General features: G+C 32.5%; 1 protein-coding gene across 1 annotated transcript; it reads right to left on the minus strand.

The window, feature by feature from the left end:
- Positions 1–18486: 18486 nt before the first annotated feature.
- LOC145015661 (cytokinin riboside 5'-monophosphate phosphoribohydrolase LOG5-like) lies at positions 18487–21062 on the minus strand. Its single transcript, XM_078974130.1, has 7 exons — positions 20822–21062; positions 20357–20454; positions 20234–20264; positions 20049–20148; positions 19382–19452; positions 19043–19186; positions 18487–18739 (listed from the first exon to the last, which is right to left on the minus strand). Exons 1-7 carry the CDS (start codon positions 20927–20929, stop codon positions 18641–18643), a joined length of 651 nt encoding a protein of 216 aa, XP_078830256.1. The 5' UTR covers positions 20930–21062; the 3' UTR covers positions 18487–18640.
- Positions 21063–21311: the final 249 nt, after the last annotated feature.

Below are 21311 nucleotides of genomic sequence, written 5' to 3' on the forward strand. Positions count from 1 at the left end.
ACTCTATCGTTGCTTCTACGCCTCCTCCCCTCATCCTCGATCTCTCGCTCTCTCGATATTTCTTTACTTCCCCGTTTCATGTTCCGTCCTAACAGGAACATACAATATAGCAAGTAGGAAGACGACGGGAATGGTCGATACGACACAAAATGGGGCTTTGCTAATAACATTCAAAAAATACTCAACTTTTACCTAGTAACCTACAACAAAAAAAAAGGAAATCAAAACTCGTGAACCTACTTTGCTTTAAAACACATATCAGACTCACTTGAATCTAGAAATCATCCCTCCGACTTCTCCAGAGCTCCAAAATTTTCATCACAACAACAAAAATAATAACACAATCAATTATCTTATAACTAAAAAGCAGCATAACACATGTTTAACTGAAAAAACAATTGATTGGGTGATAAAGAGATCTATGTGGATTCTTTTAGGTAGAATTCATGTTATCAAACATGCGTAGGTCTTGACAATGACGGGAAATGGTGGTTGTGAGAGAGATGACTGATTGACCGTGGCGTTGGCAATTATGGAGGGGGGGGGGGGGGGGGGGGGAGGGAGAAGACAGATAATCAGGTGACAGAATTGATTAAATTTATATAAAGTGTATATTCTCTTAACTGATTCAATTGCTGAAAGTGCGATTTAATTGCTGAAAATAAAGGATACGGTCAATTCCTAAAAGCAAGAGATACTAATTCAAAAGTATTGATAGTGGATCAAATACTTGTACCCATTGCATTATTATTTATAACATTTATATTGTAATATTATTTTATTGATGGTTACTTGTACTGTTAGCTTAATAGTTCGGACGTTTTAAAAAAATATTATTATTATATTGAATCTATTTATAAAAATGATGAGATTTCTTTTATAAAATAGTATATATATATATATATATATATATATATATATATATATATATATATATATATATATATTGTAACATCTACTCATACTAACAATCGGATTATTTTTTTTATTGTTTTATTATTATTATTATTTTTTGCACATAATGTAAAATGTGGACATATGCATATATGTGCACATAAGTTGAAAAATGTTTGTTTTGAATTTTTTTTTTCTGAAAAAATTACTTTTTATAGCAGTTTCTTAACTTATTAAGATGGTTTTCATATTTACATTAATATGTATATATATATATATATATATATATATATATATATATATATATATATATATATTGTGCATATGTGCATATGGTGGACATTTTAAGAAAAAAAATTTCGAATATCAACATGGAAAGAGATTAATAAATGATGAATTTTCATATTTTTAGTTATTCTTTTCGATATAAGATAAACTCTAAAACCAATGTTGAAAATCATCAACATTTGAGTTTGTGCGTATATGCAAAAAAAAAATTTCAAAATGTTTTAATTGTCTAATATGTTAATATTGAAGATGATTCGTTTAATTTATTTTAAATGAGTTTTTTTTATGAAAAATGTGCATATGTGCACATTTTTCGTATGAATTTTATTATTATTATTTTTCAAATACCAATATGGAAAGAGATTGAAAAATGATGAATTTATATATTTCTAGAATTTTTTCGATATAAAATAAGATCTAAAATAAAAGTTGAAAAGTGATCCTAGAAAACATAAAATACTTTTCATCATATTTGAACTTTAGTCTCTCTCTCTCTCTCTCTCTCTCTCTCTCTCTCTCTCTCTCTCTCTCTCTCTCTCTCTCTCTCTCTCTCTCTCTCTCTCTCTCTCTCTCATGTTTGAGTTATTGTGCAAACCATAAAAAGTATGAGAACTTAGAACTATGCATCAACAGTTTAAAACTACGCGTCAGTAGTTATATGGATTGCGGATGCATACGAATTAACAATCATATGAACTGTAGATGCAAGCATCAATCATATGAACTGTAGATGCAAGCATCAACAGTCATATTGGCTGTGGATGTATGCATCCATAGTGATATTGATTGCAGACGTATATACGCTTGCATGCATCAGCGGTGCATATATATATATATATATATATATATATATATATATATATATATATATATATATATATATATATATATATATATATATATATATATATATATGAACACTTTTCAAAAGAAAGTGTCAAAATCTTTTTTTTAGCCTATATATGTGGTTTTGATTTTGAAAACCGATGTTCGGATTAGTAATTCTAAAATTCTTAAGCATTTCGTTAATATTTTTTATTTTGATTTTGAAAAAACTTTTTTTTGTCCAACCTTCCAAGCTCAACGAAATGACATGAGACCCTAGGGATGTCATGAACAAGGGTTGCATCACCTGCCTCTGCCCTTGATTTCTTTTTCAAATACCTCACGTACGGAACTTTTTGACCCTACGAGGCGTGGCTCTAGGGCAGTGTTGCTGCATGGAGCACGGCGTGGAGGGAGACCATCTCGGCCTTTTCCATGATTTTTAGAACTCATACCTATAAGCCTATTAATTAAATTGTTGATACGAAGGTCAAATCAAGCTCCTGACTAGTAGCAAACACAAAAAATCCGTGAAGTGATATAAAATTTTATAAACTTATGATAAGAAAGGGTGGAGGGTCAAAAAAAAAGTTTGTAAGTTTACCAGCAGTTTTGTTAGCTTCAAAAAAAAAAAAAAAAAAAAAAGGGTGACGACTGCATATTGTAGTTCATTGGCCGTAGGTTTTTAAAAAATTGCAATCGAAAAACCAAAATCCACTCATTCTTTTTGTAAGATAAAATTATTAACTATATCTATATTATTCTTAGTTCAAAATCATACAATAATAATTCCAATAAAAATTATATATATCGTAAAGTGTCCCACAACTACCCTTTCCAATATAGACAAACAACGTTAGACGATCTATAATTGAAAAAAAAAAAAAAAGATATTTTAGCCATAATGTGCAGTTTCATATTTGAATAGTTAAGGCCCTGTTGATTTATCATTTTTCATTATGAAGAATAACAAATTCTTATTGAACAGAGTTTTATCTGAATTAGACATACAGGATAGATCAAACTTATAAACATAATACGATACTTAAAAGCGAAAAGTTAACTCCATCTTCCTCACGTCTCTTATCTTGATTGAAGATAAGGTGGACCATGTTTTTTAGAATGGCAACATGTTGCAAAATTGGTTGGTGGGAGACCCCCCAATATGACAGCTAATATCTAGTACCATATCGTACAATGTATTTAACCAATAATAATAATGAACAGATATAACTTCGAAAACTTGAGTTCAGAACGGATGTTTTTCTTTTAAGAAACAATAAAATATTAATTATATTTTGAAACAAATGAACCAAAGAAATGATGGTTTTATTGTCATTGTTTTCTCATTACTTTTTGAGAGGTTGAGTATGATATTCCATTTTACCCCGTTAGACTTAACAATGTAGACGTTGTCGTGGACCCTATTGCTTAGTCAGTTTTTTTCATCAGAAATCGGACCAGATGGTGACGTCTTTGGCTCGTGGATCATGACCACAAGCAATCAAATGTCAATTTTTTTTTCTTATAAATAGATCTTTATACTATAATTTTGTAACCCTAAACATAAATTAATTGTGACGAGTTCGTATTCTACAAATCTAATAGGATTTCTCTAGTATTCCCTTGGTATAAACACAACGATTTCTCTAATGGTGTGGCCCGAATAAATACTTGTGTTCTTATTTTTCTTTATATCTTTATTATGTGTGTAAGTGGTTATCACATCTTTAACCTAACATCGATATCTAGAAATAGGGATGAATACTTCGAGCTCAGATTTATCTAAAATCAAAATCATCTTTAATAAACAAAAAAATAAAGATTTTTTTTTTTTTAATCATTTGTCACACCCTAATTCAATTTGTCAAATTATATTTTATGGTTATTCTATTTTATTAAATTCCATATAATATGTTAAAATAATAATTCTAATAAATATATATATTAATTTTACTAATAAAATTACATTTTAATTTCAAAATTTTCAAAATTAAAGTTCATTAGTTTATTTTCTGTATTTATAATATTTTTTTAAATTTAAAAGATAAAAAACATTTCAATTATAATAAATCATTAATTTTTCTTACTTTCATATAAATTCAAGTTTTCAAATATTTTGACGTGTGTGTGTGTGTGTGTGTATAACACATATAATACATAGGTCTCATAACTAGTTAAAATAATATGTATGTGTTTTTAAATTTGTAGTTTTAACCGATTTATTAAGATTTTAAAATATGGAGATTTATATGCAATTTCAAATTACATGTGCTAATTTATAGTTTTAACCATCTGCTGTAATTTTGATTTACCGCAAAAATAATTTTGATAATAAAAAGCTTTTTAATTAAGATGTTTCTAAAGATGAGGTTACACGATTTTATTTTGTCAAATCAAAATGAAAATTCTAAGGCTACATGCAATAGCTCGGTACCACCCATCGACATGACTGAGGTGGTTCGGCACACAACACCTCACCTCTTCAGTGTGTTGAACTTAGCAAACAGATTCAACAATTGTTTGAAGATAAATTTGATAACAAAAAAGGTTTTTAATTAAGATGTTTCTAAAGATGAGGTTACATGATTTTTTTTGTTAAATCAAAATGAAAATTCTAAGGCTACATGCAGTGGCTCGACACCACCCATCGGCATAATTGAGGTGGTTCGGTGCACACCACCTCACCTCCTCCAGCATGTTGAACTTAGTGAAAAGATTCATGAATTGTTTGAAGATAGTTTTGATAACAAAAAGGATTTTAATTAAGATGTTTCTAAAGATGAGGTTACGTGATTTGTTTTGTTAAATCAAATGAAAATTCTAAGGCTAAATGAAGTGGCTCGGTACCACCCCTCGGCATGACTGAGGTGGTTCAGCACACACCAGCTCACCTCTTCAGCGTGTTGAAATTAACAAATAGATTCAACAATTGTTTGAAGATGAAAGAATCTCTCTCTCTCTCTCTCTCTCAAAATTACGACAACACCATAATCTTTGCTGAAGGAGAGGTAGAGCTTGGCAATAGCAAAATCACTTCCCGAGCTTAAAGACATTATAATGAATCCTAATTGATAACGTTATATATATAGAAGATAGTACAAGTAATTTTCCTTCAATTATTAAGTTGTTATAAAAACTTTATGAAATTAGTATATTTTAAGGGTCCATTTTTCGCTTTCGTTCCTGGCCTAAAATTTATTTGGAAATGCCTAAAAAACCCTAAAAATACATAAAAAAAAACTTAGAGATCACAATTTTTTTTTTGAAAAAATCGCACCTTTTAACACAAAATCGCTGAAAAAATTTTGATATTTTTTTTATTAAAAAAATTGATTTTTTATTTTTTTTTTCAGCAAAATTTTTTTTAAAAAAAGTTGCGATTTTTTGATGTGTAAAGTCAAAAATGTGTAAAAAAAGTTGCGATTCTTTCTCTTATATCATTTTTTTTTGCCGAATACCTACTAGGCTATATTAATTGTAGTTAGAAATGAAAATTATGTAAGATGAAGATAAATGTGTAATTTATAAAAATTATGGAAGTAAATCAAGTTAGAAGTTAAATTATAAGAACATCGGACAATTAAAATATATTATATGATATCAAACGACGTAGTATAGTGAGTTTGGGTACCTAAGGTTACATACCCTTAAAGGTATATTTACTTTTCCATATATATATATATATATATATATATATATATATATATATATATATATATATATATATATATATATATTGGTTCGCCTTTTTTCGTGTCTCGTCTCACTTTATATATGGTATAAAAAGTGTATATTTGATAGAGCGAAGAATAGAAAAAAATAACTGAAATGTGCATGAGACGGGTGTGTGTATGATGTCATTTGTCGTTATCAAATTCATATTAGATATAACAACTATACACATGTGATGTAACCAAAAGCGGGGAGAAAAAAACTCAAGTCAAGGTTAAGTTTGATTTAGTTGCTTAATTCTTTTTTGGATGTGGAAGGTTATGAATATTTTAAAATCATTTCAATTACAACACGTAACCGGTAACCAACTAACTAATCTTAATAGGCTAGGTTATTTAACATTTTATTTACAAATTACTTAAAAAATTTTAATTATTATCATGAATTTGGTCTTTATCTTTTTAAAAACACAACACGTAACCAACTAACAAATCTTAATAGGCTAGGTTATTTAACATTTTATTTACAAATTACTTAAAAAAAATAATTATTATCATGAATTTGATCTTTATCTTTTTACAAACACTTGCCTTGTTTTTTTAAACCAGGTCATAAAATCCCAGGTGAATCAAATACAACTATCCCACATGAAAGTATCAAAATACGGAAAATCATAAATCTGCAAGCCGGACTGTATAGTCAAGCACCCGTCTTTCCGTGATCAATGGAAATACCTGAAACATATTTAATTCACAACTGTATGCATAAAACTTAATGAATTTCTTAAATAGTACATACAACTCAACAAAATTGTAACATTCATTTTATTGAATGAATCGAATTAGAGTTTCGGATGGTCAAAGGTTGGATTTCTTTTTCGGCCACAACTTGACGAAGCCTCACCATGATGTGGTGATAAGCTTTTGGGCCGCGGGAGTATAATGGGCCACCACGTCATCGTGGTGTTGTACCATGACGTATGTAACACCCCGTTCCTGATACACAATTCCTTATTTATTCAAGTATTTCGAGCTACTCGACGAGTTGGTAGCCGTAACTCGTCGAGCAGATGTCTTAAAGGACGCGGAATTTAAAGGGTCCACTCGGTGAGTCCAAGCATGGACTCGACGAGTAGGCCTGCCTAGAGGAAGCCCTAATTCTGGGGTTTTGTACCCTATGTAAACCTCTTAATCTCCTTTTGGGCCTCCCTGTCCTCCAGAAACCCTAATACGATTGTGAGCCTTTTCCTAAAGTTTTTGAGTGTGTTTTGTGCCTTTGGAGCTAGTTGTTAGAGCTTGGAACTTGCAAGGATGTGGAAGAAGAATAATATCCAGAAGTATAATCATCTTGGACAGGTTTCTAAGGTAAAAAGCTCTTAACTTGATGAACTATAGCTTAGATCTCTTTGTAGGATGATTATTGGGTCCTTTTGACCCTTTAGATTAGAAAAGGTTGTTCTCATGGATTGTATGCAAAACAATTCTCCTTTTCTGTGATTTTGAGTCTCCAGAGCCATAAAGAGGGTCTTGAACCCATTTTCTTCCAAGTCATGGCCATGTTTACGAAAGTAGATTGCTATAACTTGAGTTTGGGTCCATTTGAGGTGTGCAAAGCCATCAAGTCTCCAACTTTATGGAAATGGACCTTGGAAACAACCTAGATCTGTATTATGGAGTTATAGAAGGGTGAAACCAGTTAATTAGGTTAGATCTGCAAGGAACTCGACGAGTTCATAAAGGAACTTGGCGAGTTCGATGAAGAAACCCCGATGATGTTCATAGGACTCGGTGAATTGATTAAGAAACTCGGCGAGTAGGAGGATCTTGTCCCTCATCTGATTATGCATGGACTCGACGAGTCTGAGGAAGACTCGATGAGTCAGTTCAACAAATCGTGATGTCAAGTAGCATGGGAACTCGGCGAGTCATAGGGCTCGACAATTCGAGTCGCGATTTTAGGGTTATGAGTTCTAGGACTCAGTGAGTCACAAGGCTGACTCGGCGAGTTTGGTTAACCTGGAAGGTTGACTTTGACCAGGATGTTGACTTTGACCAAGGTTAAAATGGTCATTTTACCCTAAGAATAGTTATCCATTTCTGACTAAGTGTCAACATGGAATTTATAGTCGGAGAGTTACCAGAGCAGCAAATAGGGATTTCTCATCAAGATTTTCAGCAGACAGTTGTACGAGGTGAGTTTCCTTTCAGTAGGAACAGGTCTAAGGCACCAAGGTCGGCCCGTTTATGTGATATGTTAGTAGTCGAGTGTGGGCGGGGCCCGAATCTTGTATCAGTTTAGTATGGGCAGGGCCCGATTCTCTTAGTATTACGTGAGCATAGATACATGATTATTTGGTAGATATAATTGTTGTCTGTGTGATACTTATATGCATGTTAGTAGTGGAGTGTGGGAGGGGCCCGAATCTCCTAGCCAGCAGAGTGTGGGTGGGGGATGATTCTCTTAGACAACGGAGTGTGGGTGGGGCTTGAATCTCCTAGACAGTGGAGTGTGGGCAGGGCCTGAATCTCCTAGACAATGGAGTGTGGGTGGGGCCCGAATCTCCTTGAGAGTGGGCAAGGCCTATATCTCCTTGTTGCATGATATTTGTATGGTATGTGGTAGTTTGGGGAGACTCACTAAGCTTTGTGCTTACAGTTTCAGTTTTGGTTTCAAGTATTTCCGGTAGCAAGGGGAAGAGCTCGGGATGATAGCATGGCACACACCACAGTCTTATCCTGGGAGTTTACTCTGATGTTTTGTTATGAGATTTTGATTGAGACAAATATTATGATGTTTTATGATACATGATTCATGATTTTACTTTGGATATCTCATCTATAGACCGAGTGACAATGTTATCTTCGTTGCGAGGAGAGGGGTTTTCCGAGAGCGAGAACTCATAAGCCAATGGGACAGTGGGAGGCAAATCGATATTGAAGAGCTTCAAGAATCAAACAATGAAGGAACCTCTAACACTAATGTTCAACATGAGGATGAAACTCCTGTTGACGAGTCTGTACCTCATAGACGTTCCAGGTTAGTGTTCAATCCGTGTTGTATGGTTTTTATATAACTAGTAAGGGTGATACGTTTATTAGTGATAGTACACTAGTAAATTTGGATGAACCTAACAGCTACAAGGAAGACATGGCAGGCCCGAAGTTTGCGAAGTGGAAAGAGGCTATGTGCCAGGTCGTAAGACGGTCGGGTGCAAATGGATCTTCAAGAAGAAGACCGAAATGGATGGGAAGGTATACACTTATAAGGCGTGATTGGTTGTGACGGTCTTTACTTAAACTCCCGAAGTTGACTATGATGAGACCTTCTCACCAATTGCGAAGATAAAATCTATTAGGGTTATGCTAGCCATAGTTGTGTTTCATGATTATGAAAGATGACAGATGGATGTCAATACTGCTTTACTTAATGGGAAGTTGGCTGAGGGTGTTTACATGAATCAGCCAGAGGGTTTTGTTGATTCGAAGTATCCTAATAGAGTGTGTAAGCTTGAGATATCCATTTATGGATTGAAACAAGCATCTCGCAGATGGAATCTTTGTTTCAATGAGAAAGTCAAAGAGTTTGGATTCCTGTGAAGCGAGGATGAGTCCTGTATATATATCAAATCTAGTGGGAGTATAGTTATCTTCCTCGTATTGTATGTTGATGACATGATGCTCATAGGAAACGACATCCCAACCCTGCAGGAGGTTAAGTCCTAACTTAGGAAGTGCTTCGCCATGAAGGACCTCAGAGAGGCTGCATATATGCTGGGAATAAGGATAGTAAGAAACAGGAGTAAAAGGCTAATAGGACTTAGTCAGAATACTTACTTGGATAAGGTACTAAAATGTTTTAGTATGGATAATTCCAAGAAGGGGGAGTTGCCGATCCAAAGCAATACCAAATTGAGTAAGACACAAAGCCCAAGTAATGAAGCCAAGATAGCAGAAATGAGTTGAGTACCTTACGCTTTTGTAGTTGGCTCGATCATGTATGCTATGACATGTACTCGCCCTGATGTGGCCTTCACTTTGAGTATGGTCAACAAATATCAATGGAACCCTGGTAAAGCGCGTTGGACTGCAGTCAAGAATATTCTTAAGTACCTTCGGAGGACCAAGGAATGGTTTCTTATCCTCAGTGGGAGTGATAAATTAAGGGTACGAGGGTATAGCGATGCTAGTTTTTAGATCAACCGAGACAACTTCCGCTCTCAGTCGGCCTGGGTCTTTACCCTGAATGGAGGAGCAATGACTTGGAAAAGTTCCAACCATGAGACCGTGGTTGATTCAACGTGCGAATCAGAATACATAGTAGCGAACGAAGCGTCGAAGGAGGCAATATGTTTGATGAACTTCATCAGAAATCTTGGAGTTGTATCAGCCATAAAGGAGCCTTTGGAAATTTTATGTGATAATGAAGGTGCGCTTGCCTTAACCAAGGAACCGAGGGATCATGGCAGATCCAGACATATCGATAGGAAATATCACTTTATTAGACATTAGGTAGAAGAGGGACTCCTCGTAGTAAAGAGGGTATCGTCAGAAGAGAACCCAACAGATCCCCTTATGAAGCGATTGAGTAGGTTTAAGCACTTGCAGCATGGTAGGAGCATTAGGCTGAAGGATGATATAAGTTTTAGTGATTAGATAGTTTTGAAACGTGTAATAGATAAATTGTAATTAACATTTGATGATTAAATAAAGGAGTATTATTTATAAGTAAAGTTACTATCTTGTGTTAATTAGTTACCTATTGTTTCACTTTGCATGTTTTGACTTCCTGAATAATAAGATTATTTGAACGGTCCACAGTCGTTCATATGTTGGAAGTAGATATGAAAGAAGATTGTCATGAATTGGTTTGTAGACGGTCTAAAGTGTATTAGACATAGAAAAAGGTTTTTGCAACGTTCATGAGTTCTTATGAAATAAGATATGGGCATTGGATTAAACCCACGCTTACTTGTATCACTTCATGGAATTTATCACGAGTGATCGTAAGACGATAATATCATAGTCTTTAAACCTATATATATGGTTTATTTTTTGCGAGTTGGTTATGCGTAGATAATGTGTAAACGCATCAGTAATGTGATGTTACAAAACACATTGTTGTATATGATTTTATGAGTGAATAGTGAATGCATATAAGGCAAAGTTTATCTGTTCCTTTTATCCTAAGAGGGTAAAAGCGATATCTTGGCCCCTCGATGATTTGGTTTGACTTATGTATCGGGCCCGGTTAGGACCGAGTTGATGTGTTCAATTAAGTTCTATGTCAGACAAAACGGAGATCGAGAAACAAACTGCTGGACAATAAGTATGACTATGTTCCATGTAATTATTTGCACGATATCTTGAGAAAGGAGGACTATACGATCCTTTATCTAAAGGACGAGTCAGAGTTCGACAACAACTTTTGAGAGCTGCGATTGCTAATCGGATCTTGAAGTAGTACTTGCATTTATAGTTATTAGACTTATCCAAGTAGGAGACTGTTAGGTTAGTGTTTAAGTCCTTAACTATATTTGGTATGTACTTGACCCGGTTGTAGCATGGTCCTTTTGGGTTGCCTTCACCGAAGCAACTTGACTAGATGATTAATAGAGAAAAAGGTTATTATGGTTTATTAACATATTATATGAATAATATAGTAAAGGAGAAATCATATTGGTTAATTAATATTGGTCAAGAATTAATTAATAAATTAATTTTGTGATCAAAAGATATTAATTAAGCCCGGGGGACTAGAATTGTAATTATAAGATAATTAGATTTTGGGTTATGGATCTTATGGATGAAGAGGTGGATAAAATTAGGGTGGAGACAAAACCTTGAAACCGTCAAAAGCCTTATTTCAGAAGATTCCATTGGACTGCTTAAGGCCTAAGCTATCCAATTAGATTTTTTACTGAAGCCGTAACAGCACCACTATATAAGGAACCCTTAGGGCTTCGGAAATCATCCAGTGGAAACCCTAAGAAGTCTTAGAGTCGATTTTGAGCCTCTCTTCTCCTTTCTTCAAGATCATCCAACTTGCTTTGGTGTTTGTGATCCATTAGAGGCATCACATTTGTGGTGCTAGGTTCTCATAAGCTAAAGATCTTTAATCTACAATCAAGGTAATCATCTAAACTTGTTTTATTTGATAATTTTCGGATTATGTATGCTAGATATAGGGTTTGTAAGCTTTAGATAATTTGCATGTAAAATAGAGAAACCTAGATCCAAAGCTTTAGGGTTTGCATGTGCACCATAGGATTAATGTATTGCTTAAAACCCATCATAATTGTATGCTATGTATCTATGTGATTATTGCATGTTTATGTGTTTATTTGATATATGTTATTTGTATGCTGGGTGGGGCCCGATATTTTATCGAGCTCAGCTCGATGCCGGGCGGGGCCTGATGACAGAGTGGGGCCCACAATATGTTTATTGTATTTATGGTATGTCGTAGTTTGGGGGAAACTCACTAAGCTTTGTGCTTATTGTTTTCAGTTTATGTTTCAGGTACTTCCGGTCGTAAAGGGAAAAGTTCGGGTTGACTGCATCGCACACACCATTGGGATTCCACATATGATGTTTTGCTATGATTTTATGGCAATTGATACATTGATTTTTATTTGAAATGTTTGGATGATATTGGAAAATACTATTTCATCTATTATTACAAATGAAATTTTTGGGACCATATTTGGGATGCTTCATATGAGCATAAAAGAAACTTCTACGAACGAACATAAACAAACATAAATGAACAAAATAAATGAACGTTCACGAATATAATTGAATGAACGAGATGTTGTTCATATTCATTTGTTTAACTAAATAAACAATAATTTTTTTTCATGTTTGTTCATTTGTTAAATAAACGAAAATAAATGAATTTCCCACCGAATGGATCACGAATAGTTCACTGAATCTTCATTTCATTTACAACCTTACCCTTAGGGCTCAAAACACGGAATTAGGGTAAACTCGTCTTTATGTCGTGACCCCCATGTGTCACATCGTGACCACCATGAACGGACATGCGATTTGCTTCGATGGTCACGTCGTGAGGCTTCCTTCCTCACGTCGTGGCCAACTATTTTTGAGGGTTTTTCATCTTAATTAAATCAAAACATAAAAAGATCGAATACCTTCATTAGGTGTTACAAATGGTAGTCATATTTCTCAACTTTATTATGCAAGTGTCATTAGTTTCCTAATTTACTCTACCAACTATAGTCGACCATACATTGAGTTTATTGTTAATAAAGTTCCAAGGTTTATCAGTATTTCCAATAAAGATAAATGGAAAGTATTGGTCGAGTTCTTGGATATTTAAAAAGAACCAGAATTCTCGGTTTGTACTATGGGGGTTTTCTAAAGTACTTTAGAGATATCTAGATGCTAATTGGATTATTGGTGGAAATGAGAATAAATCCACAAATGGTTAGATTTTCACCATTTGTGTGGTGCTATTTCTTAGGATTCAAAGAAACAATTATGGTCTTAGTTGTAGAATAGGAAGCATCCTTGCTTACAAACATGTTGTTGGATACAAAGTGTTGGCCATGACTAATGTTTGCTTTTTCCTCCAATAGTAGCCATTTCCTCAAGCTACAATAGCGAAGTAACTTTGTCCATGACATATAATAGTATTTATAGTGGTAAATCGACTATATATATATATATATATATATATATATATATATATATATATATATATATATATATATATATATATATATATATATTACACGAATTGTCCGTCGTGCAGGTGCCAAAATGCATATTTAGTCTCTAATTTCAAAAATTGACTTGGACCGTCCCTTATACTGTATAAAGGTTCAAGTTTTGTCCCTAAAATCATTTACCATACTTAAAAAGTCTATTTTACCCTTATCCATTTTTTTTAAAATTTTTTTATGAATTATTATGCACATTTGAAAAAGAAAAAAATAGAAAAAAGAAAAGAAAACAACCCTCCCTTTTATCATCTACGCCCCACCCATTTTATCCTTCATTTTCCTCTTTATTTTGAACCAGATCTCCATCTCCAACATACCAACACCATAACCACCCTAATCCTTCATCATCAGTTCATCTTCAAAGAGAGAGAGAGAGAGAGAGAGAGAGAGAGAGAGAGAGAGAGAGAGGCCGTCAGAGAAGATTGTCACTTCACTCCACCTGTGCACCATCGTTAGAGAGAGAGAGAGAGAGAGAGGACCACACCAAAAGTGAACAGAATAAATGCTAATTTGGTAAATCTAGCGAAGCTGGTGGTGTTTTCTGTGGTTTTCAGCAACCGGATAAACTTGGTTACCGTAGCAAAAATGAACTTACAACCAAAGAAGAATTTGTCGTCAGTGCGGTGGTGGTGGGTTGATTTTCTAAAATTAATGTCCACTTATCGCTCCTTGTAACACTAAAATCGATTTTTTGAATTATTTCTCATTCTCTTTCTTTTTACAAATCCAGTTCTAGATTTAGGCAGTACCTATTTTCTCTGTTAGAGCTTATTTTAGGACTCTAGATAAATGGATGACTATTGTTAATGACAATAATTAGAAATAAATAGATTTGAGCAACTGGGTATCAACCATATCATGTTCATATGAAATACAATTTTGGGTTTTATTGGAGAGCGAATTTGGTGTAGCATGTGTTTGTATCTATATGACGAGTTCAGAAAGAGGGAGGGAGTAATCTCTGTGGTTGAGATTTAACCACCAGAGGTGACAGTATTGTCGGAAAAAATGGGTGGTGGTTATACCAAAAAAGACATTTGGTGAAGAAAAGGTTGGAGGGGAAGAGATAGGGGGTGTGAGAGGTGATGGATCCCACTAAACTATAAATTATAATATGTATATATATATATATATATATATATATATATATATATATATATATATATATATATATATATATATATATATATATATATATATATAGAGTCAAGATCAAATAAGAAGAAATTTTTTGGAAGGAAGGTAAGAAATTTTTTATATACATAGTTTCTTAGGAAAAAAATGAAATGAATCATTAGATGATTCAAAAGTAAGATGATTCACAAGGAAAAAATCCGGAAAAAACAATTTTATGATTCATTTTTAGGTAAATCTAAAAAAAAAATCACTTTTATGACAATTTTAATGAATATCAACAAAAACATCGTAAAAATGAATCATCGGAATGTTTTTTAGGGATTTTTTTTTGTGAATCATGTTATTATTGATTCATCTAATGATTCATTTATTTTGTTTACCAAAAAGATAAGTCGAAAAAAAATTTCTTACCTTCCTACCAAAAAAATTTTCTTACCGGATCTATATCCTATATATATATATATATATATATATATATATATATATATATATATATATATATATATATATATATATAATTCATAAATAGTAAATAAATATTAAAAAAAATAAAAAATAAATAGAAAAGGGAAATATAGTCATTTTATGCATGTTAGGAACGAAACGTGCAAATTTTAACCAAACTAAGGATGATCCGAGTTAATTTCTAAAAATAGAGACTTGTATTTTGACACCTACATGAGGGACGATTCATATAACTTACTCTATATATTAGTCTTAGACATGTCTATGTGAAACAATTAATTTTTGGTGAAATTATAATTGTTGTTTATGTGCGCTCTTGTAGAACTTTAGCATCTTTTTACTAAAATTGAGACATGATATTTGGAACTATAAGAGATATGGATTTGAACCTCATTTAATAGAAGTCAGTTGTAATAGAAACCTAGCCTTTACTAGCTTCCAATTCTACTTTTTGGTTCAATATGGTAAAAGCAAGTTGTTGATCATTAGTTTATTAACTTATGAGTACTTCTTTAGGGTGAGTTATATACTCTAAATGAAGTACTCATTTGGTCATTTGGTCATTCAGGGAGCTTCACATATTTTGGAGTGGTGCCCCTTTGGCATATGCATTAACTTATTTGCTTTTATAGGTTATTTGAATATGAGATGAACACATGGCTATAAAAGTGCTCCCTTATTAATGAACATAAACTGACTAGTGTTATCTCTCTTCAAACTCATGGAGTCATGGTTCAAAATGCTTTAGGCCACCACTGATTCTGTTGGATTATGTGAGAGATAAGCGTTAAGTTAAGGTTCAAAGAGAAAGCTACCTTAATCTAAGCATTATTAATTGGATGCTGGTGATAAATCCTAAGTGGGGATTGTTAAAGTAAATATAGTATTTTATCATATTTTCAGGTAAAATGTTTGTTATTTTGCTTTAATAACAAATCCTACATAAGTGGGTGAATAAACATTTAACGAATTTCTTAAAGCTCTACTAAAATATTTGAATTGTGACTATGAAGGACTAAAGGGGATAGGTCTAGGGGCTGTTTCGTTAAAATTATATATTTTATGGACTACGTAAATATAAGACAAAACTTCAAAAATGGTCCCTGTGGTTACTGGAAATTTGAAGTTTAGTCCTTAATTTTCAAAAATCTCACAAATGGTCCTTGTGGTTTCAAAACTTTTAATGTTTAGTCCTTATAGCTAACTCCGTTAGAAATTTGTCCGTTAAGTAAAGCGTATTTTCATCATTTCACTACCCAGGGACCATTTATGAGGTTTTTTATTATTATTTAAAAAAAAGAAAAAAAATGGAATTTAATCTCTCTCTCTCTCTCTCTCTTATTAGCTTCGATCATCTCTCTCTCTCTCTCTCTCTCTCTCTCTCTCTCTTATTAGCTTCGATCAACTCTCTCGCACACAAATACACAAATCGATAACTTATCGTCTACCACGAATTTCAGGATTAGGGTTTTTGTTTTTGTTAATTTGGGGGTGTTAGTAATTTAGTATCAGTAACAGATTGATCGGTATAAGTTTGTTGGTAAGGTGTTTGTGGAAATTGCTCTATCCGAGTAGAAGTATTTTTCAATGTTGTTTTGATTTGTTTGTAATATAGTTTAGCATTCAGATAAAGTGGCGAAGATGAGTTTGGGAGCAGAGGAGCATGACTAAGGAACAAACATACATCTCCCAACCGACATTGATTGGGAGATGCTTGATAAATCAAAGTTCTTCTTCCTAGGCGTTGCCTTATTCTCGGTTGTGTTACTATGAAAATCGGATTTTCAGAGGCAAAAGCAGTTGCCATTGCGAATGTTGTAGCTGGGTTAAGGGTAGTCGTGGTTGTTCAAATGGTTTGAACACCAATTGATGTTATGAGTCAGAGACTGATGGTTCAAGGTGGACATGGTGCACATATTAGATACAATGGTGGAATTGATGCATTTAGGAATATCATTCAAACTGATGGTGTTCGAGGGTTATACAGAGGATTTGTGATTTCAATATTGGTCGGGTCTTCCTTTCTCGCCTCCGAGACTATGAACACGCACCATTGTTGAGGCGATGCTATGGATTCAATTTGAGTTGGGGATTCAATTTCAAAGTTGAGTACGATCAATCTGTTTTTTGTTTCTAAAAATATTTCGGCTTCATTTATTAGATTTTTAATCTGGGTGCTTTGGCGGATATACAAGAATAATTCAAGTGCATAGAAACACATTTCCGATGGTGCTCCGACCACCAAACAAAGCCATGGCTCTTCTTCATCATTAGATCGTTTGGTCTGTGTGGTGTGGATATGTTTTGGTTGTTTTCTAATCTTTGTAGATTTGTTACAGTAACAGATCATGTGGGTTTCGTTTTGTTTATATGGATTTATTCATTTCTTCATCGAGAAAGCTGTATGATTGCAATATGATTTGGTTTTATTCGTTCATTTCGTTTCTTATTTATTTGAATGTTGAGTTTAAGAATCTAGTGCAAGGTGAATCGAGGCAGAAAGAAACAATCTGGTATGGAGTTTAAAGCTTCATAGTTTACACAGACACACACAGAGAGAGAGAGAGAGTGGAGCCCTTTAATATTAAATAATTATATATATATATATATATATATATATATATATATATATATATATATATAAAATAAGGCAAAACTTCATAAATGGTCCATGTGGTTGTGAAATGACAAAAATGTTCTTCACTTAACGGCTAAAGCTAACGGAGTTAGCGAAAATGATCATTTGTTAAAAGTTTTGAAACCATAGAGATCATTTATGAGGTTTTTATAAATTAGAGACTAAACTTCAGATTTCTGAAAACCACAAGGATCATTTTTGAAGTTTTATCTAAATATAATAAAAAACTAGCACTTAACACTTTTACATCTTGCGCTTTTGCACTTGCAATTAAAACTTCCTTACATTTTGGTCCAAAAACTTAATGGCTGGTTAACTTTTTTTAATTATCCGTTGTAGTTTTTTCAGTTATCTTTGTAGGGAAAAATTTTGTAAAACTATTTTTGAGAACCAGTGCAACCCTTAACACAATGGTGTAACTATTAGAATTTTCGACTATAAATATAGGTGTTTTATCATATTTTTTGGTAAATCGCATTCTTCATATCTTCATGATTATTATGGTTGTGTTTATGAGAGAGGATTATATGATTGTTGCATACATCCTCTAAACTCGAAGAGGTTCTTAGGGAGTCTTAATCATTTTACCCAACAAGGACAATAGTATGGACTAATTATCCTTAAATATAATGATTTTGCCACTTCCTCCTCTTACTGCTTTTCATAATTCTTTTTCTATTATTTTACATACTATTTCTAACATATGTATCATCAAAATCTGAGATGCCTCATTTCAGAATTTATAATCATTTCAGAAAATATATAAAAGTTGGATAATTTACTAATTTTCATTTTGTATTTACCTAATAACAAAAGAATCTTGACTGACTAATTTGTCCTTCCATTTCTTTCAAATGAATACAAAAGTATCTCTAGGAAGCACACTAATTACAATTTCACCCCTTCCTAGAAACTTTAACCAAAAAAAAAAAAAAAACTATGAAGGCAATTAGCATGTCCAAATTTGTCATTCGTCATCTAGCTAATTCAGAGTGCAAAGATGAGTTCAATTCGACTTGTTCAGCTTCCCATCTCGCCTTTGCCACTACACCATCATGCATCGGGACGTAATCCTGTAATAAAAAACACACACCACATCCTTCAATGCATTAGCCACTTGTACCGTACAATCGTTATAGTCTATCTATATATAAAGGTAACACTGTCAGAGCTATAATCAAGTTGAGTTCTGCATCAATTAGTTCGTACGTAATTTCACTTTGGAATTTCTAAATTTTGAGTAAAAAAATGACATCGAAGTATATAAAGAGTGACTTTAGTGTTTATAAAAACTCAATACATGACTCTTTTTTATATATATTATTTATATACTTTTGTGCTCCAAAACACTACAAAGAAAATGTTTGTTTACATACCTCAAGTTTTTGTACTAATTCTTTTGCATTTGGAGCAGAGACAATGATGTGGCGCTGAGCTGGCATGATGAAACCATCATCAACTGCTTTGTCGATGAATGTAAGCAGCGAGTTATAGTAACCATCCACGTTTAACAAGCCCACCTATTAAGATGTTTGAGTATTTATGTATTAAGTCATTAATTATTTATCTTGTATAACCGAATAATGAAAACAGGTTGTTGTACTTGGCCTTCTAGTACTTCAATATGAAAATTAAAATTAAATGAAAACAAATATTAAAAAAAAAAAAAAGACAAAGGGAAATATTTTTTTTTCCATATGTGGTTGGTTACTTACGGGCTTGTCATGAATTCCAAGTTGGGCCCACGTAATAACCTCTAATAATTCCTCCAATGTTCCATATCCACCTACAAATATTTATTAAAAAAACATTAGAAATCTTTATTTATTAAAAAATTAAAAACCTTTGTGAACATGTTATAAATTATATAAAAAATGGAATAATATAGATTAAAACATTTTCGATCTAATGATATAAAATGTTCTAAAAAGGATGAACTTGACGAAATCCAAAACAATAATACATAATAATAATAAAAAAAGATTGTCGTTATCTTAATAATAATTTTTATAGTATATTTAATGTACAAGTTATTTATAAACTCTTATACAAATGTAAAATAGTTTATTAGGTCAACCAGTTTCGACTTGTCCTAAAGACAAATCAAAATACGTCAACTTGCATTGGAATTTTATTTTTAATGTGTCCATTATGAGGTAATATCTGAAATCATATATGGTTTAAATTATTATTTGCTAAAATGGTCGAAAATCATCAAAATTTTAAAATGCTTACAAATATTCTAAAACTTTTTATTTAGAATTTTAATTTAAATTATCATTTCGATTAGTAAATTATAAGTATATTTAAATTTAATATATATTAATCATCACCTTTGTTGCTTTAGTCATAATTTATAAACATCGTGGGTAGAGATGGAACCTGGTAAGGCAATAAAACAATCAGAATGACGAGCCATCTCAGCTTTTCTTTGATGCATATTAGATACGATTCTTAATTCTCCTATTGTTTCACCTGTTATCTGCAAATACATATTAATAAAGAATAAATAGTATATTTTTTTAAAAAAGTAATATACATTTTTAAAGAAAACACTAGTTCATTACCTCCTTGCACATGAGAGTCTTGGGAATAATCCTGAAAATATAAATAATAATTATTTTCAACGAGAAAAAAAAAAGATTGAAGCTTTAAAGGGCTAAAAGGTAATTAGTCACTATATGTAATACCCTAGAACATGGCCACCACCACGGTGAACCTCCTGTGAGACCAATCCCATTAACCCTACACTCCCTCCACCATAAACAAGATCCACTTTCCTTTTCACCTTCATAAAGAACAACAAATATTAATTAACATTAATATATATATATATATATATATATATATATATATATATATATATATATATATATATATATATATATATATATATATATATATATATATATATATATATATATATACATGCTATAGATGATGGAGGGTAAAACTGGAATTTTAAAAAGATGAAAGGCAAGTTGGTATTAGAATTCCATTAACCCGGCACTCCCTCCACCATAAACAAAGATTCTTTTTATAAACAAAACCATAATAACATACATTTACATATACATATACATATAGACATGTATATATATGGAGGAGGGTAAAACTGGAATTTTGAAAAGATGAAGGGTAGGTTGGTCAAGTACCAGTTCTTGGCCTAAATCAAGAGCAGCATCTCTGTAACAATCTCTTTTACCAGCACTACTACCACAGAAAACACATACACTTTTGAATCTTGATCTTATGTCCTCCATCTTCTTCTTCTTCTTCTTCTTCTTCTTCTTCTTCTTCTAGTAAGTTGTTTTTCCAATATTTTTGGGGTACTTCTTTTTTTTTTTTGCTTTGAATATGAATGTGGAAAGTGTTTGGAATAATAAAGGAATAATGGAAGGTGGGTTGGTTTATATAAAGGATGAAGAACCAAATAATGATATAATTGGGATGACTTCTTGAATTATGTTGGGCCACGTAGGTCAGAGGCAAAATGGTAATTTACAGAGAGAAAATGTCACAAGTTATCTTATTTATTTTATAATTCCATGGTGTATATTATGCCGAATACCTTTTTTTTACATGAATAAGAGAAACTTTAGGTTTTAGATTAGTGTATATGATATTTAGAGAGTTGATAATACC

Source organism: Lactuca saligna, chromosome 9, assembly GCF_052625555.1.
Source record: "Lactuca saligna cultivar CGN05327 chromosome 9, ASM5262555v1, whole genome shotgun sequence".
Lineage (NCBI taxonomy): Eukaryota > Viridiplantae > Streptophyta > Magnoliopsida > Asterales > Asteraceae > Lactuca > Lactuca saligna.